Genomic DNA, 24,588 nt, shown 5'->3' on the forward strand with positions numbered 1-24,588 from the left:
CGATCCGTGCAAGTGGTCGATCCCGACCCCTTATTCCTCCTCGCGCTGTCCTCCCGGCGGCCGTGATCGGGACATCAGTCCCGATCATGGCCAGCCCTGCTAGTGCCCACCTGCCCCATGCAGTGCCAAATGTATTAAAGTAAGTGCCCCCCCGTCAGTGCCACCCAGCAGTGCCCACAATCTGCCTCAAAGGTGCTGCACCCCGTTCTTGGACAGGCCAAAACCTGTCCAACAATGTAGAGAGGTTTGGAGTGCCTTGGTACCTGACTTTGGAGGGGAGGATTGGGACGACATGTGGGGATACCCGTTCCAGACCTTAGTATCGGATAGAGACAGACTTATCCAGTTTAAAATCCTGCATAGAGTATACTACACCCCAGCCAGACTGACTAGAATTTACAGTACGGGGACGGGGGGATGCTGGCGTTGCACAGCTGACCGAGCTGATTTTGACCATGTGTTTTGGCAGTGCCCGCGGATTGAGGAGTTCTGGAGGGGAGTGACACAGGTTATACAATCTGTCCTTTCGGTGCCAATTCCAGTCACAGTTGCGGTATGTTTGCTTGGATTCGTGGAGGAGTTGGCACCTCGAAAGGCGCAGAGGACTCTGATCTCTCTGACGCTGTTTTATGCACGCAAATCTATCCTGCTATGTTGGAAGAAACCCGAACCTCCTACGGTTTCTTATTGGAAAGGTTTAATTAATAAATCTTTACCGTTATACAAAGCCACCTATCTCAACAGAGGGTGTCCTAACAAATTTGAGAGGGTGTGGAGGTATTGGCTTGATGCCGCTGACACTGTGAATTGATCGCTAGGCGGGTGGTGTACTCCTTGTGTGTCGGGTGAGGGGAGGGGTAGGGAGGTGCTATCCCTTGGGTTGGCTTACATCCCCATCTCGGGTAGCTAAATACTCAGTAACGGTACAATTAATGTGTTTCTTATTTGTGTGATACTGTCGATGATCACAGACTGAGCTCCAGAAGGAGAATGGAGGGCTGCACGGGAGGGAGTTTTGTTGGGTGGGGGGAGGGAGTGGCTGGGAAGGGCGGGGGGGCGGGGGGTTATGTTTATGTTTGTATGTTATTACTGTGTTGAAAAACTTTCAATAAAAATACATTTAAAAAAAAAAAAAGGTGCTGCACCCCAGTGCCACATCCGTGCCCATCAGTGTCATCTACCAGTGCCCATCCGTGCCGCCTTATCTGTGCCTATTAGTGCCGCCTTAACTATGCCTATCAGTGCCCACCAGTGCAGCCCATCAGTGCCGCCTAATCAGCGCACTTCAATGAAGGAGAAAAATTACCCGTTTGCAAAATTTTATAACAAACTATTAAACATGATTTTTTTTTTTGCATCTTTTTTTGTTTGTTTAGCAAAAAATAAAACTCCGAGCTGTAACTAAATACCACCAAAAGAAAGCTCTATTTGTGGGAAAAAAATGATAAAAATTTCATTTGGGTACAGTGTTGTATGCCCGCGCAATTGTCATTCAAAGTGCATCAGTGCTGAAAGCTGAAAATTGGTCTGGGACTGAGGGGGGTTTAAGTGCCCAGTAAGCAAGTGGTTAAAGAGGAAGTAAACCCTGCTGGGTTTACTTCCTCTTTGATTCCCTGCCAACGTTCTTTATTGTGCATGCGCCAATGATGTCGGCACTTGTCCATACAGTGAATATGTCCTAAACGGTGCAAGTTTAGAAGATATGCATGGTACCTACAGGTAAGCCTTATTATAGGCTTACCTGTAGATAAAAGTGATACTACGGGGTTTACAACCACTTTAAGTCCTTCCTCGACACACTTAAGTCTAGTGCACATGGGGCCGAATGTTGGCCGGTTTCTACTGAACTGGCTAACATTCGACCCATAGGTATGGCAGTCGAATGCTCATGACCATTAAAAGGTCTGCCGACCAGCTGCCCATTAGTGCTCTCAGCCAATGGCTGAGAACGCGGACCAGAGAGTTCTGGCAGGGGGCCGTCCCCCTGTCAGAACACAATAGCTCAGCAGGGGAGATTGCTATAGTAACATTGGATTGGTTGAACGAAAATAGTAGCGTGTATGAGGCTTTATAGTTGCCGTTGCAACATCTCCTACCACTCCTTTCTCTGTTTGCCCTGATTATGCAAACGATTGTTCTGCAATATTGTTCCATAGTTTGCAATCCTTTGAAAATATCAACCAAAAATCGAATCTGAAAGAAACATTCAATCTGTAATAGAACCGGTGCTCTGATACTCATGCAGATATTTGTTTTATCAGAAGCAATTAAGAGCTTACTAAATTGACTGAATAAATGCAAATTTTATTCAATTCAATCAGTTTAGTCGCATAAAGTGTTTGACTCATTGATCATATAGATAAACAAGGTCACCAGAACAGGTAACTGATAAATACTGGCTTTATAAAAAGGGGTACCTAGTTCAAATAAGTAGTGAAACACTGGTCTACAACACCGTTAGATAGTTATTTATCATAGTACAAGGGTTTAACATGAAGAGCAGCAATTTTCATGTACAGAACTCAACCACAATCCACACATCTCTTCCCCCTTAACACAGCTGGGTATTGGACGTTTGGGTGTTCTTTATTTTTTAAACTTGAAGGCTGTAAAGGTTAAGTAGTTTCCCTGATGAGCAGTTGCTGGTGGATGTGGAAAAGGTTTTTGGCAGTTTAAAAAAGGAAAAAACAAAAATACACATAAAAATGACATTAAAAAGGAGTGTAGAACACTTAAAACATTTAAGATTTGGAATTGTGAAACCTTTCGAAAAGGTGTCGTTTTAGCAATCGTTTCTTTTTTTGTCCATCTTCACTGCTGCTGGGCCTCTTCTTGATCAAACAAAAGCAACAGAAACCGTCTTCAGTAAAGCAAAACACTTGTCAAATGAAATTGCCTTTTCTTAATAACAATGTTTTTGTTCTTTTTTTTTTTTTTACCAAGGTCTGTAATCATAATGGCTTCTTTGATTTTACCATTGGCTTTTTCTCTTCTGCCATGTCCATCTCCGTCAAGACACAATTGAAAATCAGCTGGGTCCATCTCGTGAGGAAAGCTAAAAAGGCAATATAAAAAAAATAAAGTTAAAAGTAAAAAAAAAAAAAAAAAAAAAAAAAAAAAAAAAAAAAAACACACAACACACTTCAGACTATGCACTTACCAGTATTTCTCTAATTATACATTTACTGTGGCCTTTACCTTCACATCAATTACACGTGTTGTTCCCTAACCATAGACATTGAAAGTCTTATATTTTCAGTTTATACTGCTGGCTACCAGAGCATTGGACAGTGGTAGCCATTAAAAAACAAATCTGAAGGCTAGCCCAGGATAAACCCTGCCACTACCAATATGCTTCAGTTTTGCAGCCAACATTGTGTTGAGAGCATGACCATGAACACAGAGTGGTGGGACCTTTGTCCCCCAATGGACTTCTGGAAATGGGTTTTACAGAGAGTATGCAATCCTACTTACTTTCTCATCTTGTCTATTGAAGGACACAGGAAGTCAAACCTCTAGGATGTCCAAAAGCATTTTAACTGCTGGGTGGGCAACAAAACAATGTTGCACCAACATTCGCAAGAAAACCGGACACTGTCTGCAGCTCAAAGAGCTGGCTGAAGGACCTTAGAACCTAATGCCAGATTTACTGTCTTTAAATTTGTTTGAGTCAAGCTGGCCCAGACAAACTATTTGTTACACCAACAAGTGCACCTGCTGGACGTACTGTATAAACTGTATTTTTAGCTACAGGCACCATATAGCACTTTGTTCTGGCAGCGGAATGAAAACTTCCCACCCCACACACCTGTAACAAATTTGAGCCAGATTGAGCGCTGCTCAGCCATTCATAGGCAGCTTTGTATTCTAGGAATACAAAAAGGTTCCTTTGATTGACTGAGGCAGAGAGGCAGGTGGATGAAATCACAAGGAAGCTTTGTATTCATTTATAGAATACAAAGCTGCCTATTGAGCAGTGCAAAGCCAGACTCAGTTTTTGTTCCATGAGTGGACAGGAAGTTCTAATCCTGCTGCTGGAACACAGTGCTGTAAACTGTATGTAACTGATAGCACATACAGTTTATACAGCACACCCAGAGTGTGCATCTGTTAGTGTAGCCAATAGTTAATTTGGGCCAGCTTGGCCCAAATAACTAGTTGAAGGGGCAGTAAACCTGGAGTTAAGCTTTAAGCCTGAAGCTGGTATCAGAGAAGGCCACAAGCTCTTTGAGAATCTTTGGGACAGAAAAACTGATTCTGGAACAGTTTTAAACCAAAAAGCTGAGGATGCACAGATCTAGCAGAGTGTAGAACCCGATCCTGGAGTTCAAAAGCCTGAAGGATTGTCTCAGTCACCTAGACTGATAATAAGAAGCCTATGCACCTTTATGGGATTCATCAAGGATCACAAAAAGGGATCCAGTCTTCCTTAAAAAAGCAGGGATTGAGAGACTATCATAGCCTGGCACTAAATCCAGATAGCGGGAGGGGAACATTTCTTTTTGGTGAGATGGAGGAAAATGGGTACGAAAAAACAAAGTCCTGACTGAAGTGAAAGCAGAAACTACCTTAGGCCTCATGACCACCTTGTACCTATGCAGAACCAGAAATGGTTTCTTGAAAAATAAGGCCACCAGTTCCAACACCTTTTAGAGGTGATGGCAACAAGAAACATCACCTTGTAGGTGAAAGTAGAGAGAGGAACATCTTTAATGGGTTCAAAGGCAGTTTCTAAAGTTCAGAGAGAACCAGATTCACAGGTTAATGGGCAGATAGAGTTATATGTAAGACCCCCCTGCACAGAGGTTGTTTGAGAAAGTGAGATACCAATGGTCTCTGAAACAGAACAGAAACCTGACTCTTGATAATTCTGAGACTAAAACACTTATTTAGACTCCAATTCAGAAACTCCTGGGGTGGAAGCACCTAGATTCACACACCTTTGTCTGATAACAGATCTTGCAAGAAATAAAAACGTCTTTTAGCTTTTACTATTGTAGGAATCACAGACTCAGATTTGCCCATTCCTCAGAACCTGGGCTTCAACATGCAGTTAAAGCCAGCTACTGTGAAGTAGGATTACAAAGTGGTCCTTCCCACAGTGCACAGCTTAGTGCACAAAAGGTGAAATTCCAGGTTAGCCTTGAAATGTACAGTGGGGTCTGGGTATGGCCTCCAAAGCTAATGCAGAAGAAACGCAGATTCAAATAGCTGCTATATAGAGCAGGGTTTCTCAACCAGGGGGGCCACAGGACCCTGGGGTGCCACAACAAAAAGCATAAAAAAAAAACATCCCCAACTAAGGCCGGCAAAAACATTTAGGCCACTTTTACACTGAAAGCACCTCTAGTTTTAGCAGTGCTTTACCGTTGTTTCAGTGGCGCTTTTTGTCCGCTAGCGGGACACTTTTAAACCCCCGCTAGCAGACGAAGAAAGGGTTAAAAGTGCCTGTGTTGCGGTACTGCCAAAACTCTTTGCAGGACTTTTCAGAATGTCCTGCAAACGCACTATCCCAGTGTGAAAAGTCACACTGAAATTAATGAGGAGGTGTTTTCAGGCATTAGTTTGAGGCCATTTCTAGCCCTGAAAACCACCTCAACGTGAAAGTGACCTTACTGCCGGCTAAAGCTTTTGTTTAACGGCACTGCCAATCTTGTGCCTTTTAAACTGGCATGTAACCTCCTGGGGTATTCTCTGCTGAACAGACCTCCCGAGGGTATCCTGCAAACTGATGATGTCATTGGTTGCTGAGGAGCGTGTCAGAAGCCTGCCCAGCATCCTTAATTTCCCCCGACTTGCCTCCCTGGCTGATAAGGGGGTACAGGCCAGGGACAAGGAGCTGTCTGTGGTGTGCTTATCTCTGAGTTTGCATGCAATTTTCCTCCCCAAACTTCTCCCAGTGCAGCCAGAGGTGGTGGAGTGGGGATGTAGCCACCTTCTTCCCTTCTCACAGAGGTGGCTGCTATGGTTGATTCAGCAGCTGAAGATGGAGGAGGAGAGAGAGCAGCCCAGCAAGTCTTCCTTCACCTCCAGTGGTGTCTTAAGTGACTGACCTAGAGAGGCTTCTCCAGTAGGCATTCCATGCTTTTACTCACTGACTGATGCTACCATACCACTGACTGATTTCTACAGGTATAAGGCAAGTTTGCCTCACAACCTACATTTTAAGGCTTGTTCACACCAGGTGTGGTTTGGGAACATGTGCTAAATTGCGTTTTCCTGCACCACACAAAAAAAAGATACCTTTTGCAGACAATAATTCTTAATGGCAACCCCACGCATCTAGTAAATGTGTATGTGGCTGCTAAAATGCATTTTACTGCAGTACCATGCAATTTGTTGTGGCACGATTTAAAAAATGTGACACATGGGAAACTTTGCTTGTTTCACACACATAGGCCAGCACATTGAAAAACACAGGAACCTGCAAAAAAAGCTTGTACTCAGACGTGTGGCCAAAGAATTCTTTCTAAACTTGCCTTGACAAAAAAAAAAAAAAGGGGGGGGGGGGGGGAGGGTTGACAAACACCGATCTAGAGACCAGCGCTAGCAACAGTGTAGCAAGGAATCCTAACTGACCCCACAGAGAAAGGATTTGCAAAAAATTCTAGATTTTTCTCAGCAGAGCTACAATTAAAAGTGCCCAAACTACTAGGACACTAGCAAAATAAGGTATTCTTGGTGATTGTCCGTTTTTGTTTTTGCGCTGGCGGCTCATTAAACTGAATAAGTTGCCTTAACGCAATGCATATCACACGTTAATGCACCAGAGCATGAAGGTGTGAATGGGGCCCCTTTAAGGCTATGTGCACATCTTCATGAATTGGATGTGGGTTTCTCTGCATCCAATTTGCATAGCAGGAGATTGTGATCTGCTCTCTATGGAGACGGTTCACACATCTCCGCAGCGGCTCCGGTGCAAATTGCACAGAAGCCCTGTGCATCTGTTTCTTTTGTTTCAGGTCTGAATTCAGCGCAAAATTCAGGCTGAAATCGGACCTAAAACGGTGAATGGAGATGCACCACACTGTGAACCGCTGCATGTTCTAGTGTGAACCCAGTTCAAAGCATTAACTGAACTCTTAATTTGTGTTTCAAGACATTTTCAGGTCTCCTTTCTGCATCATTTGTGGTTTGTAATTTGGTTGCTTCTATTGATAAGTATGAAAATGTTCATTCAATTTAACATTCTCAACACTAGACTGTCAGATTACAGTTGAATCGGTAAGAAATCATTTGTCTAAAAGGACTCTTCCACCAATTGACTGCAGGGAAAATAAAGAAAAAAGTTAAGGCCATTGCAAAAGGTGCTAGAGGAAGTAATCAAAAACATAGGCAAAAGGACTGGATGTTGATACAGTATATTGGCAAAAGTGTTTGACACAGTCCCCCACACATGGCCAACGTGCAAGTTAAAGTCTATAGGCTCAGAAAATTCAGTCTTACGGCGGTGGCAGTAGGGGGCTTTGAACCCTGCATAAGCCAAACTTTCTACTGAAAGCAAACTGGTGGCTGGATCATTTTCTGTGAACTCTAAAGTGTACCCCATGACCCTCCCTCCCAACGTGGGACCCCACATGGCATGTGTCACTGGGTGGAGGGAGGGAAAACCAATGAACATATGATCTCCCCTAGCTGGAATGAAGCCAAAACCAAAGTGTACGACACTCCAGTTTCTCGCGTCATTTTGCCTGGCCTGTGATGCTAAGCCAGATTAAGGCTCTGCTGCCTCTGAATGCCAGCCTCCGGGAATTTGCTTGTGTCACTGCTCTGTGCAATGAGTGCCACGCTAATCCAAAGAAATGTTTTTAAATGTACAGCAAGAAAAAAAAAAATTATTAAAAAAATAAATAGCTTTAAAATTCTGAAATTCTGAAATCACATATCAAAAAAAAAAACTGCAGAAATTTTTTTTAAATCAAATCCACGGCGCATGTAATATCAAAACTACTACGGAAATAATTGTAGCATGAATAACAAAGTCCAAAATTCCGAGTGTAAATGAGATTTGGAAACAACAAAAAAAACAGTCCAAGCAAACTCTGTAGTGAAATCCACACCTCCATGACCCCCATAATCAGGGTGGCCATGAAACGTGTGCTCTCCTTTCTGTGTGTTCATATGGCATTTATGAGAGGCTGGCAAATAAGTTAAAACTGGAGGATTCCTTTACTAACTTGCTGGTTCATGTGTTGTCTGTGCTTTCATGACTACGTAAGATCATGGGGGTCATTGTCTTCTTGTAAATGCCCAAACGTTACACATTGGTGGTGTAGCATTCACTACAGTATGTATGGATTTTCACTGCTGTGCAGCTAACTGTTCTTGTTGGAGGCTGAATCATGTAGTAGCAGCAGTCCTGCCTCTACCATGATAGCTGCATTCAAATAGAGACAAACTGCAGAACATGGCATGATAAGGCTTCGTTAAGATGGGCATTGTCAACCTGCACCTAACCCAGACTGCGTGCAGGCAGCGTGTGAAGGCGCATGCAGAAGCACTGGCTGCACAGATACAGCTACGTGTCAAAATCTGACAGTCGTGCAGGAGGGGCTCCACAGCCCCTCCTTGAGTTTGGGGGCCATGCAGCATTACTGTCAAATTCTGACATGCAGCTGCCAAGATTAGCTGCAGGGGACCACAGCCAGTCCTTTGTCCTCTGCATTTTTGGGCACAGCTTGCATTATTCAGTTCCTCTTTAACCACTTAAAGACCGTCCCACTTACATATACTGTGGAAGGGTGGCCCTTAAGCACAAAATCGCCTGCCTGTACTTGATTTCCTTCTTAGGCTCTGGGGCGTGCACCAATCAGCGGGTCCGGTGGACGCACTGTGTGCCGGGAACCCATCGATCATTCGGAGAGAGGCGATCTGCCCATGTAAACAAAGCAAACCACTGTTCTGCCAGAGGTGGAAATGGAGATCTTGTATTCCTTCTAAGCAGAAACACGGATTTCTGTTTTCCTTTATTTAAAGCGAGGCCTTCCCTCCCCTCCAAGTTAGAAAGCACTCATAGGGAACACATTTAACCCTTTGTTTGCCCCTGATGTTAACCCCTTCTCTGCCAGTGACCGTGCATATTTTTTTTTTAGCACTGATCGCTGTATTGATGTCACTGGTCCCCAAAAGGTTTCACTTAGTGTCAGATTTGTCCGCAGCTATGTCGCAGTCCCGCTAAAAATCGCTGATCGCTGCCATTACTGGTACAAACAATAAAAAGTCCATAAATCTAGACCCATAGTTTGTAGCCGCTATAACTTTTGCGCAAACCAATCACTATACGCTTATTAGGATTTTTTTTGCCAAAAACATCTAGCAGAATACATATTGACCTAAATTGATGATAAGGTAACGCATGCCGTATTGCAAAAAATTGTCTCGTCAGGAAGAGGGTAAAACCTTCAGGAGCTGAAGTGGTTAAGGACTAATTGCGAGTGATTATGGTTTCAAGCATTCCTAAAAGTTGCATTTGATCCAGTCAGGTTTCATATGTTAGCTTAGCAATAAAATGAAAATAAGCACTTTATGAAACACGCACTTCCTTCTCAGCATTACTTACCAAATAATTTGCCAATAAACGGTGGCCTTTTAGACTCTGGAAGATAAACTCCCATGAAATAGACAGGAACACCAGAAAGAGCAATCCCTATTCCAATGAGTGAGTTCACTGTATCACTGTACAACGGGACTGCGATGAGGAATACTGTACACAAGCAAAATGTGATTGGATAGAAGAGACTAAGCTGAAAAGAGAAAGAAAATATTGGAAAAACCATTAATCATCAAAAAAATAAAAATAAATAAAAAATACAGGTAATTTAATAAGGTAGCAATACTGATACAAAGTGCTTTTAACCAAATACAAAATTCCCATTGCAACCCAGACAATGGTATAATTTCTACTGTGTCTGGCAGTATTGTAAACTGAACCTAAAGTGGAACTTCCTCCCCCAAATTTTTTTTTAAAAAATCCATGTTGCACACAACATGCTGATATCAAAAGCATCAAAGTTTCTATAGTGGAATAAAAATTAAATTGGCTATTACTCAAATTTAAATTACAATTCACGTTTTTGGGGGCACTGGTGATGCACAGCCATTGCCAAAAGTTTTGGGAATGACACAAAGATTACATTTCACAAAGTCTGCTGCTTCAGTGTTTTTAGATCTTTTTGTCAGATGTTACTATGATATACTTACAAGCATTTCAGAAGCGTCAATGGCTTTTATCGACAATTACATTAAGTTTATGGAAAGAGTCAATATTTGCAGCATTAACCCTTCTTTCTTATTGTACATCACAGGACACAGAGCCATAGTACTTACTAGGTGGGTTTAATAGGCCCCCTTCAGGTGCTGGACACTGGCACGCCCTAAATTAAAAAGTGCCCTCCCTATATAACCCCTCCCACTGGTGGGAGTACCTCAGTTTTTTCGCCAGTGTCTAAGGTGTTGGGGAACTGATCCAGGAGGTCAAATCAAAGAAGAATCCTTCTATTCGTCTTTGCATGAAATTGTTGGGAAAGATGGTGGCTTCTTTCAAGGCCATTCATTATGCGTGATTTCATTAGAGACTGTATCCTAGCTACTTGGAACAAGAAGGTCCATGCTCTGGACTTTCCAATGCATTTATTGCCCGGTGTGCTTCAGAGCCTCAACTGGTGGTTGAAGGGAAATCCCGACAGTCACCTGGAAGGTGGTAAGGACAGATGCCAGCCTTTTAGGCTGAGGAGCAGTCCTGGAAGAAGCAGCTGTCCAGGGGAAATGGTCCATCTCAGAGAAGACCTTGCCCATCAATATTCTAGAAATTCGGCCAGAACGCCTCGACGCTCAGACTATGGAATTATCAGGCGGACTACCTGAGTCACCAACAATTGTTCCCGGGAGAATGGTCTCTTCATCTTTCTGTCAATATGTAAAAAATGGGGTGTTCTGGATGTGGATCTGTTTGTGTCCAGGTTCAACAACAAGATCGACAACTTTGTGTCAAGGGCAAGGTATCAGACGGTATGCGGAACAGATGCCTTGGTCTTTCCTTGGGATCAGTTTTCACGGATCCATGCGTTCCCTCCTGTTCTGCTGCTTCCGCAGCTTCTTCGCAGGATCAAGCAAGAAGGGAAGGAGGTGATTCTTGTAGCCCCAGTGTGGCCCAGGAGATCTTGGTTTGCCGAGATCATAAAAATGGCAGTTGGACCTTACCACTGTGGCCAGACCTTCTCTCGCAAGGTTCGGTATTCCATCCTACCTTACAAACGCTAAATTTGACAGTTTGGCTATTGAGACCCACATGGTAAAGGACCGTGGGCTGTCAACTTCAGCAGTTTCTACTATGGTTAATGCTAGAAAGCCGGCCTCCAGAATCATATACTATAGAGTCTGGAAGGCATAGGTCTCCTGGTGTGAATCCAGGTGTTGGCACCCAAGAAAATATGTCATAGGTAGGATCCTTGAATTCTTACAAATGAGATTAGAGATGAAGCTGGCCTTGAGTACTATCAAAGGCCAGGTGTCGGCCTTATCAGTGTTTTTTCAATAACCACTTGCCTCACATTCTCTGGTTCGTAACTTTATTCAGGGGGTAACACGGATTAATCCCCCAGTTAGATCCACCTTGAACCCTTGGGACTTAAATCTAGTCCTATCGGCTTTGCAAATGCAGCCTTTTGAGCCTATTCGAGATATTCCCTTGGTCCTCTTGACAAGGAAATTCGTTTTTCTTGGTTGCGAGTTGGCTGCTCTTTCTTGTAAAGAGCCATATTTGATTCTGCATAAAGATAAGGTTGTATTATGACCTCATCCTAAATTCCTACTGAAAGTAGTATTAGGTTTTAATTTAAACCAAGATATTGTTCTGCCTTCTTTTTTTCCAGAGCCTCATTCTGTGAAGGAAAAGTCACTAAATTGTCTTGATGTGGTGAGAGCAGTCAAGGTCTATTTGAAAGTGACCGCTCAGATTCGTAAAACAGATGTTTTGTTTGTGTTGCCAGATGGTTCTAAAAGAGGACAGGCAGCGTCAAAATCTACTATTACATTTTTAAATGTATTTGTCAAGTGATTGTGCAAGCCTACGGTTTAAAGAGGAAAATTCCTCCTTTTCAGATAGATGTGAGAGGTCATGGGGATAGCGCTTTCAGGCGCAGTGTACTGCAGGCTGCAGTATAAGTTCTCTAGCCTCTTGGTGCCCTACTTTTGTTGCGTCTCCCTCCCTTCAGTTAGCATTACTATGGAACATCCTACATAGTAAGGCTCTGTGTCCCGTGCTGTACGATAAGAAAATAGGATTTTTATAACAGCTTACCTGTAAAATCCTTTTCTTTGAGGTACATCATGGGACACAGAGGTCCCTCCCTTCTTTGGTATACACATGTATTGCTTTGCTACAAAACTGAGGTACTCCCACCAGTGGGAAGGGTTATATAGGGAGGGCACTTTTTAATTTAGGGCGTGCCAGTGGCCTATTAAACCCACATAGTAAGTACTATGGCTCTGTGTCACATGATGTACCTCAAAAGAAAAGGATTTCACAGGTAAGCCGTTTTTAAAAATCCTATTTTTTCAAGACCTCTGCAATTCTCCCTGGCATGCTCTGAATTTCTGGGCCACATCCTGACTGATGGCAGCCCATTCTTGAATTATCAATGTTTATAAAAGGAGCGAAAAAAGAGAAAAACTGCGCTACGGAATACAAATGGTATTGAACGGAAGCTGCAATTCAAATGTACACCAAGAATACACCAAACAGAAATAGCAAAAAGAAAGAACTGCGCTAACCACGAATACCCAATGTGAGTAGGGTATGTATATGTGCCAGACCCACGATATGGGTCTTAGTATCTTAATGTCTCCAAGACCACCTCCAAAATATAATACAAACCATATACAAATAAGTGAAATTTAAATACAAAAACAAACCATAAATGCGTGTCAAGAGTGTGAGTTCCCCAAACACAATATGAGTATATCAAACTCAGTACATATACCTCTAGAAAATAAACAATTAAAAAATAGAATAGAATATGAAAAAAATGTTTGCAATTTTTTACATAAATGAACTATCAAGAAAAAAAGAGATTGTATTTAAAGACACTCTATATAATGTCCATATAGTCATATGTCAAAAAATAATAATAGAATGTCCATATAGTAGACAAACACCAGTGAAGTAAAGCTTCTAGTGGAGTGCAGCAGTGAAGGACAAACTTCAAACAGCTGAGTTATAAGTACACAAATTAAAATCTTCTCCAAAGATGTGCTGTGCTTTTCCCAACACCGAATGAATGAATTGGCTCCTTACCAGATCCAAGCGACCCCCCGTTACAGAGGGTCACCACAGGCGACAATAGTCAAAGGATATCCGGATAGCGATTCCTCCTCAAGCGATCCTGAATCTTTCACGCGATAGGGTTATGGCTGTTATTCCACATATCACTCCCAACTCAACGTGGTATCACATAGGGAAAAACATAGGCTCCAGATAGTGTAAAACCAAATGACTTTAATTTGCAAAAACGAACGTATACACTTACATAAAAGACTTTAAAAGCAGGTTCAAAACAGAAGCGTGCACCGGCCGGGCCCCTGGACGACGTAAATTATTACGAAACGCGTAGGGCGGTGCGAACGTGTCGACGTCACCCCAGTCGTGTTCGTTCTTTGTGGACCAGGAAGGACGGGTCGGTTTCTGCGTTGGCGTGCATCCGGCCGGTGCACGCTTCTGTTTTGAACCTGCTTTTAAAGTCTTTTATGTAAGTGTATACGTTCGTTTTTGCAAATTAAAGTCATTTGGTTTTACACTATCTGGAGCCTATGTTTTTCCCTATGTGATACCACGTTGAGTTGGGAGTGATATGTGGAATAACAGCCATAACCCTATCGCGTGAAAGATTCAGGATCGCTTGAGGAGGAATCGCTATCCGGATATCCTTTGACTATTGTCGCCTGTGGTGACCCTCTGTAACGGGGGGTCGCTTGGATCTGGTAAGGAGCCAATTCATTCATTCGGTGTTGGGAAAAGCACAGCACATCTTTGGAGAAGATTTTAATTTGTGTACTTATAACTCAGCTGTTTGAAGTTTGTCCTTCACTGCTGCACTCCACTAGAAGCTTTACTTCACTGGTGTTTGTCTACTATATGGACATTCTATTATTATTTTTTGACATATGACTATATGGACATTATATAGAGTGTCTTTAAATACAATCTTTTTTCTTGATAGTTCATTTATGTAAAAAATTGCAAACATTTTTTTTCATATTCTATTCTATTTTTTAATTGTTTATTTTCTAGAGGTATATGTACTGAGTTTGATATACTCATATTGTGTTTGGGGAACTCACACTCTTGACACGCATTTATGGTTTGTTTTTGTATTTAAATTTCACTTATTTGTATATGGTTTGTATTATATTTTGGAGGTGGTCTTGGAGACATTAAGATACTAAGACCCATATCGTGGGTCTGGCACATATACATACCCTACTCACATTGGGTATTCGTGGTTAGCGCAGTTCTTTCTTTTTGCTAAAAATGTTTATAGTTTGTCAGAATTTGTGTTTTTTGTTCACCCACCTGGAGGATTAACCACAATTTCTCAATGGGATCAAGTTCTGGGAAGTTTACTGGCCATAGACCCAAAATGTAGATGTTTTGTTCCCTAAGCCACTTCATTATCACTTTTGCCTTATGACAAGGTGCTCCTTCATGCTGGAAAAGGCATTGTTGGTCACCAAACTGTTCTTGGATGGCTGGGAGAAGTTGCTCCATTCTTTATTCATGGCTGTGTTCTTTGGCAAAATGGTTAGCGAGCCCACTCCCTTGGCTGAGAGACAACCCCACACATGAATGGTCTCAGGATGCCCCAAACAATCGGAAAAGGGGGATTGATCAGAGAAACAGTTTACCCAAGTCCTCAGCAGTCCAATCCCTGTACTTTTTGCAGAATACAAGTCTGTCCCTGATGTTTTTTCCTGGAAAGATGTGGCTTCTTTGCTGCCCTTCCTGACACCAGGCCATCCTCCAAAAGTCTTTGCCTCACTGTGCGTGCATATGTACTCGCACCTGCCTGCTGCCATTCCTGAGCAAACTCTACACCAGTGGTGCCCAGACCCTGCAGCTGAATTAACTGCAGGAGACGGTTTTAACGCTTGCTGGACTTTCTTGGGTGCCCTGAAGCCTCCTTTACAACAATTGAACTGCTCTTCTTGTCAACTGTCAAAATAACCAAACTAAACCAAAACATCCTAATCCTATCAAAAAAGTTGGCACACCCTAAATGCCAGTGAAGGCTGAAATAATAGGACTATTACTCAGTAGATCCTCCTCCCAGACATTCTACAGAGCTTGACTCATGAAATGATAAACTATGCCCTTTAACAGATTGCAGGACCGACTCCCCCAAATAGAACATAAATGTAAAATTCCACCACAATGTCAACAGTAAGTACCCAACTACATGTCAACTAGTCTTCTGTAGAGTCACTAGTGTAGGGAGATTCCATCCAAATGTCCCCCACTTTATGTAATTTCTTGGCACAGCCTCTAGATAAATATGTCGTTTTGTATAATGGAAGGGCTGAATTAATCAAACATTTCCATAAGGTAATTGATGGGGCAGAGGAGGATTTCCATCGTAGGACAATAGCTTTACGGGCGTAATAAAGTAGTATCCCCAAAAGGGTTCTAACTACCTGGGTATGGGCTAGAGGAGTCAAGTCCCAACAGACATACTTCCACCTGTAGTGGGATTTGAACTGTAGTGCTTGCCTCAATAGTTGCAGCAACCTCACCCCATAAAAGTCTCGACCAGGGAACAGCGCCAACAAATATATTTAAAATATGCTGTGGGTGAGGCACACCTCCAGCAGGAGTCAGTTATAGATGGGTATATTTTGTGTAGACGTCTGGGCATAAAATACATATGCATTATTTTAAACTAGATTAGCCTGTCCCTGGCCAAAACCAGTTGGGAAAAGGAGCACTCCCACTCCTCCGAGTCCAGTGTGGGAAAGTCGTTCACTCATTTATCTTTTAAAGCATCTAGTTCTGTATGTACATTGAGTAATAACTCTTTATAATTGCTGGACAAGGACTTGTGTAGGGATTCATCCCTGAGGAAATCCTCTAGATTTGAAGTATAAAAGGCCATCTGGGAATTCTCAAATTGTGCATTGAAGGCATGTCTAAGCTGCAGAAACCTAAACAAAATGCGAATTAGGGAGGTCGTATTTTTGTTTCAGGTCAATGAAAGTTTGTAGGTGGCCCCAATATATATTTGGTCCACATATTTAATATCCTTGAGTGCCCACACACTGGGGTCAGAGATTGACAAATTCTGATAATCCTCTCTGGTATAATCTGAGGCTATGTGGTGAAATATCCCCAGGGAGGTTAGGACGCAAAAAACTAGCTGCTAGCCATGCTTTCACAACGGCTTTCATGGCCAATGTCAGAGGGAGGGTGTGCTGGGCCCGCAGTAAAGTAGGTTTCTTAGTGCTTCGTAGGAGCCCAAGTAGGCTGCCTCCAGAACCACCACTGCGTTGGACTCATCTGAGACTAGCCACATGTGTGTATGCAACAACAAAGCCACTAGGAAATATTTATGAAGGGTCAGGCCAGACCCCCCCCCCCCCACCAAGGTCTTTGCAGTACTTTCAATTTAAATCTTGGCTGACCTGACAGGAGACTGTCTAAGAACATATAGCAATACAGGTAAAAAGATTCATCTTAGATTGAGTTGCCCAATCAGGGATAAAGAGAGATGCGCCTAAGCCTTCAATCTAGCCCTCATGACTTGCATCAGTGGGGCAAGATTCAATGCACAATCGAGGGTGGATGAAATAGAAATGCCAAGATATTAAAATTTTGTCCCTCATTACTAATGGGAGATTGAGGCACCACACTCCTTTTAAAGCTTCCAGCCTGGTGTTCTAACTCAATCAGCATTACAAAGGGATTTTCAGCCTTGCCCTCATCAACACTGTCACCTGTGTTAACCAGAGAATCACGACATCAGCTGGTCCTTTAGTAGCCATGCTGAAATGTAGTGGAAATGTTTTTTGGGGATTAAAGCCGAGTTCCACCCATTTAAAAGTCAGCAGCTACAAAAAGTGTAGCTACTGACTTTTAATAATCAGACACTCACCTGTCCCAGGGTCTAGCGATGTGGGTGTAGGAAGCCCCGCTCCTCTCTGAGGCGCCAGCGTTCTAACTGTGGGCGCCTGGCTGTGGCTCAAGCCGCGCTGTGAATGGCCGGGCAATCTACTGGGACCTGTGACGTGTCCCAGAAGATTACAGGGAGGGAGAAGGGAGAGGTGATCTTCCTTCCTGGCGCCGCGGAGCCAGGGGAGGAATTGGCAGCCTGTAAAAACAGGGCATCTGTCCCCCCCCCCCCCCCCCCCCAAAAAAAGACATGCCAAATCTGCCATGTTAGGGGGTCACCAGTACTTAAAGCGGAAGTTCCATTTTTTGGGTGAAACGCCACTTTAAGTTCATTTTCATGGCAAAGAGGGACTTTGCAATTAATTGGATCACTCTTCATAACATTCTGGAGTATATGCAAATTGCCATCATAAAAACGGAGGCAGCTGACTTTGTTAAAATGAATATGTGTCATTCTCAAAACTTGGCCAGGGCTGTAGTCAGAGCCTCACAAATGCATTCTGGGAAGGCTACCTTACCCAGTGCCTTATTGGCCTATCTCATGTACATACTGTGAGATCTCACAAGATTTCTGGCAAAGATATATTTTTCTTTACTCAGATGATGTCACATAGGCAAAGGGGGCGGGTTAGGACATCAGGTAGTAAGGGGGAGATTGAATGCCTTTTGAAAAAGGACTGTGAGGAGGAGAGCGTGTTGAACAGACGAAAACTGTGAAAATTCTGGGAAAAAAAAGCCTGCAAGAGTAAAAATGTATTTTTTGTTATGTCCTTTCCCTTCTTTGCGATGGTCCAGGGAAGGCCTATTAACCAATTTGGCAAATATCAAATTCCAACATTCCTGTAGCCTCTTTGTTCCTGCTACTTACAAACCTTAGGAAGTGTGCCCAAACGGGAATAACGGTACTCAAAAAATGCCATAGTAACTGAAGTGAGTGCACCAATCTGAGATGCACCAATAGTGTTAACACCCCCTTTGAATGGTTCAGCATCTTACCTTCTAATTGTCCTACATTTTACAGCAGCTACAAAAACTCACTCAGCGTTTGTGTCTGGGATTTGCAGTAAATGAGGAGTTGATGTCACAAGGATTATAGCGATATGTACTTCAGTCACCGAGTAATCAGGGTTTGTTTGTTTTCAACCAAACATTACTATTGAATTTTACTTCTAAAAAATGTAATTCAATTGTTATAACCAATATTATGAATTTGGGGTGTGTCTGATGGTGTGGACACCCCATCAGGTTTAAAAGACATACAGATTAAATGGTCCCTGCAATAGAAAACCTTTTAAACTCCTTTCTGGCAGCCTGTGTAACCTACCATCCCACCGTTTCAGAGCTGCAGTCTTTGTAAGCCACTTTAGCAGTCAACATTTCTGGATCTGTCAGATGCCTGTCTTCCCACCATGTGCCAGGATTTAACTTTCCAACCCGTTTCAACAGAGGATACAATGATGATGTAGTGGCTGGCTGATGGAACCACGGTGCCCCGGTGGGGGATGCATTTGATACATCAGAAGTTTTAAATGCTGGAGGAGGGAAAAGTAGGAGACACAGGCTGCTGGAGAACGAAGTATAATAAAGCCAGCCATAGACGGATTGTAACTCAGCCAGTTCAGCAGGAACCAGCCGAATTTTGATCCATCTATGGGCAGGTTGGTTGTACTAAAGTCGATCTATCAATTGACTTCAGTATAACCAGCCTGTCGGGTTTTGTTTGTTTGATCACTACCAGCGGCTAAAGCTGTCAGCAGCGATTATTGTAAACCTCCGGTTGTCAGAATACAACAGCGCAGCGGAAGGGATTTCCCCATAAACACTGACTGTGTTAATGAGGGAAAGCAAGCAATTTTCTTTCCTTCAATCCGTGGTTGAAGGAAAGAAAATTGCATAGCGTATGGCCTGCCTAACTCTTCTTTTGCCGGCACTTTTCATCTGGATTTTAAAGCTGGCAGGCTTACTCTAACCTCCTGAGCTCCAGCATGATTATTAAAGTACAGGGATCAAGGGCTTTTAAACACACTCCCAGCTACTGTGTGTACTCGTGTTAAGCTGTCAGCTGGAAATTATTCCAGCAGCTTTGAAGGCACCCAATTACTTCCATAACCACTGTAATATGCCGACTCCCATCCCGCCATGTATCCCCATCTCTACTTTCCCACTTGCGGGTCCAGGGCAGGGTGACGCTAGGGAAGCTCAGCAAATGTCCATTCGCTGATCCTCCCACCGGTGAACCAGGAAGTGACATGTCTTATGTCATTTTGGGAAATTATTGCTATAAAGTGTCTGCAGCTGCACACAATAAATTCTTTGTGTATTTTGACACAATACCAATTGCCATTAAATCTACTACAAATGATGCAGTTTCTGGACCTGTATTATAATGTTGTCACTTACCTTAATAGGTCTCGGCAGGTCAGGCTGCTTCCAGCGCAGATATATTTGTCCAGCAATGGACAATCCAACAAAAAACCAGTAACTGAAGCTGTAGTAATTTATCAGCTGGAAGACATCTCTCACAGACAGGTATACAAGGGTAGCAGCACACTGCAAAAGGGAAATACCATTATTAAATCTATATTACAGCTCTAGCTATTCTCAATTTAAATGAAAGAATTTATCAGCAAGAGACAGATCATTCACTGTTCAAAATGAAGAGCGTTTCCCCAACTAAAAATAAACTGGAAAGCACAAAAGTAAGAAAAACCTCATTAGGCTGTATGATTTCACACAGACAGCTATAAAATGTACAGAGACTTAAGGTGACACTAAACGCTGGTTTTAAAAATAAATAAATAAAATTCTATATAAAACTTAAAAATGTCCCTTCTATTGCGCTTACATTCATTCCTCTAAGCCCTTGTACACACGGTCGGAAATTCTGACCACAAAATCCGTCTGATTTTTTCTGACAGATTTTGTCCGAAACTGGTCAGACAAAATTGTTGGAAAATCCGATCGTTCGAAACGTGATGACGTTCGTTCGTTACGATGGCACTACATTCAGGCTAGTAGCCAATAGCTTTGGTCTCGTAATTTGATCTGAGCATGCGTGGTACTTTGTCCGATCGGAATTCTCTACAAACGCTCAGATCATGTGGTCGGAAAATTTTATATCCAGCCAACATTGCTGGCCGGACATTCCGACGGAAAAAGTCAGATGGAGCCCACACACGGTCGGATTATCCGACAACACAGTCTGATCGGACATTTTCCGTCGGAATTTCCGACCGTGTGTACAAGGGCTAACTCTCCAAATTCCTTCTTTTTTTGTATTGCTGCTGTCATCCAACATACTGTTAAGAGGGTGGCTACATTATTGCTTCATGGCCCCACTGTATGTAGGAACTACTTAGCCACCCTCTCTTGCTTGATCCAGAGATGGCCTATGGAATTTGTAGTGTGCATTAACATGACCACAACTACAGCCCTGCCCAAAAGTTGAGTACGACACAAATATTAATTTTCACAAAGTCTGCTGCTTCAGTGTAGATCTTTTTGTCGGATGTTACTATGGTATACTGAAGCATTTCATAAGTGTCAAAGGCTTTTATTGACAATTACATGAAGTTTATGTAGCTTTAATATTTGCAGTGTTGACCCTTTCTTTCAAGGTCTCTGCAATCGCCCTGGCATGCTGTCAATCAACTTCTAGGCCACATCCTGACTGATGGCAGCCCATTCTTGCATAATGAATGCTTGAAGTTTGTCAGAATTTGTGGGGGTTTTTTCTTCACCCGCCTCTTGAGGATTGGCCACACGTTCTCAATGGGATGAAGATCTGGGGAGTTTCCTGGCCATGGACCCAAAATTTCAATGGTTTTGTTCCCCAAGCCAGTTATCGCTTTTGCCTTATTGTAAAGTGCTCCATCATGCTGGAAAAGGCATTGTTCCTCACCAAACTGTTCTTGGATGGTTGGGAGAAGTTGCTTGGAGGATGTTTTTCTATCATTCTTTATTCATGGCTGTATTCTTAGGCAAAATTGTGAGTGAGCCCACTCCCTTGGCTGAGAGACAACCCCACACATGAATGGTCTCAGGATGCTTTACAGTTGGCATAACACAAGACTGGTGGTAGAGCTCAGCTTTTCTTCTTCTGACAAGATTTTTTCCAGATGCCCCAAACAAACAATCAGAAATGGGATTCATTCGAGAAAATGAATTTACCCCGGTCCTCAGCAGTCCAATCCCTGTACCTTTTGCAGCATATCAGTCTGTCCCTGATGTTTTTATGGAGAGAAGTGGTTTCTTTACTGTCCTTCTTGACACCAGGATATCCTCCAAAAGTCTTCTCCTCACTGTGTGTGCCGATGTACTCACACCTGCCTTCTGCTATTCCTGAGAAAGCTCTGCACTGGTGGTGCCCAGACCCCGCAGCTGAATCAACTGTAGGGGACGGTCCTGGCGCTTGCTGGACTTTCTTGGGCGCCCTGAAGCCTTCTTTACAAACGCAGTGGTAATGTTTTTTATGGGATTAACTTTAATTTCATGGCAAAGAGGGACTTTCATCTGATCACTCTTCGTAACATTCTGGAGTATATGCAAATTGCCATTATAAAAACTGAGACAGAAGACTTTGTAAAAATTAATATTTGTGTCACTCTCCAAATGGTTTGCCACGGCTTTAATGTGCACTGCTCATTCCAGATAAACGAGGGAGCTCACAGAGGATGTTACAATGAGGCAGAAAAACACAGTAAGAAACAATTTCATGAAAAATAATTACAGGGCCACTAAGTAATGGTTGTGTATGAATTAATTTTGCAGAATAAGGATATTGTTTAGAATCGCTTTAACCAATCAGATTGGATGTTTCAGACCTGCAGAGACACACTAGTGACAAAGGGGACAGCTATAGCCACAGCATACAGCTGGGACACGCAGGCATCAAAACATACTTCTAAAGCAATCATAACAAGAGAGAAAATATCTGATTCACCAGAGGGGATACGAGTAACTATAGGAATTCTTGATGGTCGTGTCTCTAATGAAAAGCTGAACTGAGGGAAACCCAGGGGGCTGACATTGCTGACTTCTTTCTGAAAATGCTACTTTTGTTGGTTGTTACACTTTTGACATGACATGGAACAAGCATGCAGCTAGAGAAGTCAGAGCAATACTCTGAGTAACTGCATTAGAAAAAGTACACTGATTAACCAGTGTACTTTCTATAATGCAGTTACTGCCCTTACACTGATTAACCAGTGTACTTTCTCTAATGCATATTTTCTCAGTGCAGGCTCTCTTTAAAACTTCAAATGAAGGAATTGCTAAGCTTGTAGAAGAGTTGGCTTTCAAGCAGCCAGTATATAATGTCTGTTCAGTAGGAAACTATATAAATAATAAATGAGAACACAGACAATCAATGTGATGGCCTCAATTTCCTAGGCAAACAACAACACAGCAGAATACATAAAAATAAGTGAAAAGCTAGGCAAGAACGCATAGTCAAAGAAATCAAGGCTAAATCTTAGCAAGTAAGAGAACCTCAAAAGGGTAGAGAATAAAAAGTAGACCACAGTTATAAAAAAAAAAAATGGAAATGGGAGGAGAGCAAACAGACAAGACAAAAGGAACGGGAAACTAAAGCCTCGTACACACGATCGGATTTTCGGCAAAGCGTCAGACTTTTGTCCGAAGGGAGTGTGCCAGGAACTTGTCTTGCATACAAAACTGTACACAACTGTCAGCCAACAAACACAAATGTAGTGACGTACTACAAGGAATGTCAGCTCTTAAGCGCCACCCTTTGGGCACCTTCTGCTAATGTCGTGTTTGGTGAGCATTGATTCTGAGCATGCGTGTTTGTACTTTCAACTTTTGTGTGACAAACTTGTGCACACACCATATTAAAATATCGTTGTCCGCGGAAAATTTACTAGCCTGCCATCCAGCATTTGTTGGTGGAAAGTTGGACAACAATTGTCTGATGTAGCGTACGAATGGTCGGATTTTAGGCCAACAGTCTGTCATCACACAGTTACATTCCGAAAATCCGATCGAGTGTATGAGGCTTAAGAAGGTTTCAAAATGTTTAATGACCCATTTCTTGCTGATAGACCTTTATGTTTTGATGCATTTTGTATACATTTCAATTATTTTATTTATCTGACCGGTGGGTAAAAAAGCATGGCTACAGTGAAGTAGCCACCCAAAGCCTGGCATTTGTTCATGACAGGAAAGGTAAGGGCTAAATTATCAAGTGACAATGGAAAGGTTTGTTATTATTCATAGAGATATCTTTCAACATTCTGCAAAATCTTTGCATTTGATGTTGAATTGCATATGTAGTAGCTGTATTGTTCAGCTGCTTAATTGTCAACATGGCAGCTCTCTTCACAGGAACAAGTAAATCTATTCAAGCCCTTATCCATCCAGAAGGCAGGCAGTCTCCGGTAGTAGAGTAGGGATGTGGATGACCAAACTTCTACCTGCATTGTTACAACCCCCAACATGCAACTTTAGATCAATAACAGAGAATGCAGTTCCTATTTAATGTGTCCCTGTCACCCATCTTGAAGCATTTAAAAAGGTTATGTACTGCAAGGTGCCTCCTTATACATTTATTGACCTATTTTTGTGACCCTTTATTCATTAACTTTGTTTTTAAGGCAAAATTTATACTCACGGTTGCTGTGCACAAAAAAAAGGTATCTGAAACACATTTTTACTCCCCCCACCCTTATGCTGCAAATTAAGCCATATGGGTTAGAATACTTGCCATATTTGCAGCGCAACAAGAATTGTATCCCTACATGCGACCAATTTACGTGAACAAGGTCATGCTAAAATCACCTTGCAATGTGGCCGCAGTGTTGCCGGCTTTTAAAATGAAAGCAGGAGGCAACAGGCTATAGATCGCCTCAACGCCTGTCATACACTCTCAGAAAAGCTGTCTATCATGGTACACGCTTCAGAGAGCAACGCTTATGTAAGCGAGCCTAAGGCTGGGTTCACACTGCAGCGATGCAGGAACACTGCGAATCCGCTGCGGGTTCCCGCATCGCATGCCTCCCGGCGGCAGTTCACACTGCCCTATGCGAACTGCTGGGAGTGTCAGTGAAACGTTAATGACACCCCCAGATCAGTTCGCATATCGCAGTGTGATCTGCAAACTCGGACAGGAATCGGATCGCACCCATGCGATCCGATTCTGCTGCGGACCAAAAAAAGGGTCCTGTGCGAGTTTGGGCCGGATGCGATGCGAATTCAGCCATACTATCTGTATGGCTGAACTCGCATCGCACAGAGATCGGATGTGATTTGCACTACAGTGCGGTGCGGTGCGAATCACATCAGATTCTCGTCACCGCAGCAGTGTGAACCCAGCCTTAAAAAGGAAGTAAACCCTGATGGGTTTACTTCCTCTTTCATTCCCTGCAAAGGTAAAGCATAATAGACTACTATGCATCGCATAGTAGTCCATT

General features: G+C 42.8%; 1 protein-coding gene across 1 annotated transcript in view; it reads right to left on the reverse strand.

Moving 5' to 3' along the window:
• Nucleotides 1-2,447: 2,447 nt before the first annotated feature.
• The window catches only part of SLC7A6 (solute carrier family 7 member 6), an 86,914-nt gene continuing 64,773 nt past the window's right edge, over nt 2,448-24,588 (reverse strand). The window contains exons 8-10 of the mRNA XM_077455481.1: nt 19,559-19,708; nt 9,560-9,743; nt 2,448-3,055 (exon numbers count right to left, since the gene is read on the reverse strand). Coding sequence (XP_077311607.1) covers nt 2,952-3,055; nt 9,560-9,743; nt 19,559-19,708 — 438 coding nt within the window. The 3' untranslated portion in view covers nt 2,448-2,951. The remainder of the gene's footprint in view (nt 3,056-9,559; nt 9,744-19,558; nt 19,709-24,588) is intronic.

The sequence above is a fragment of the Lithobates pipiens genome, unplaced genomic scaffold (assembly GCF_037356315.1).
Source record: "Lithobates pipiens isolate NorthernLeopardFrog02 unplaced genomic scaffold, aLitPip1_a1.2 Scaffold_10, whole genome shotgun sequence".
In the NCBI taxonomy this organism is placed as follows: domain Eukaryota; kingdom Metazoa; phylum Chordata; class Amphibia; order Anura; family Ranidae; genus Lithobates; species Lithobates pipiens.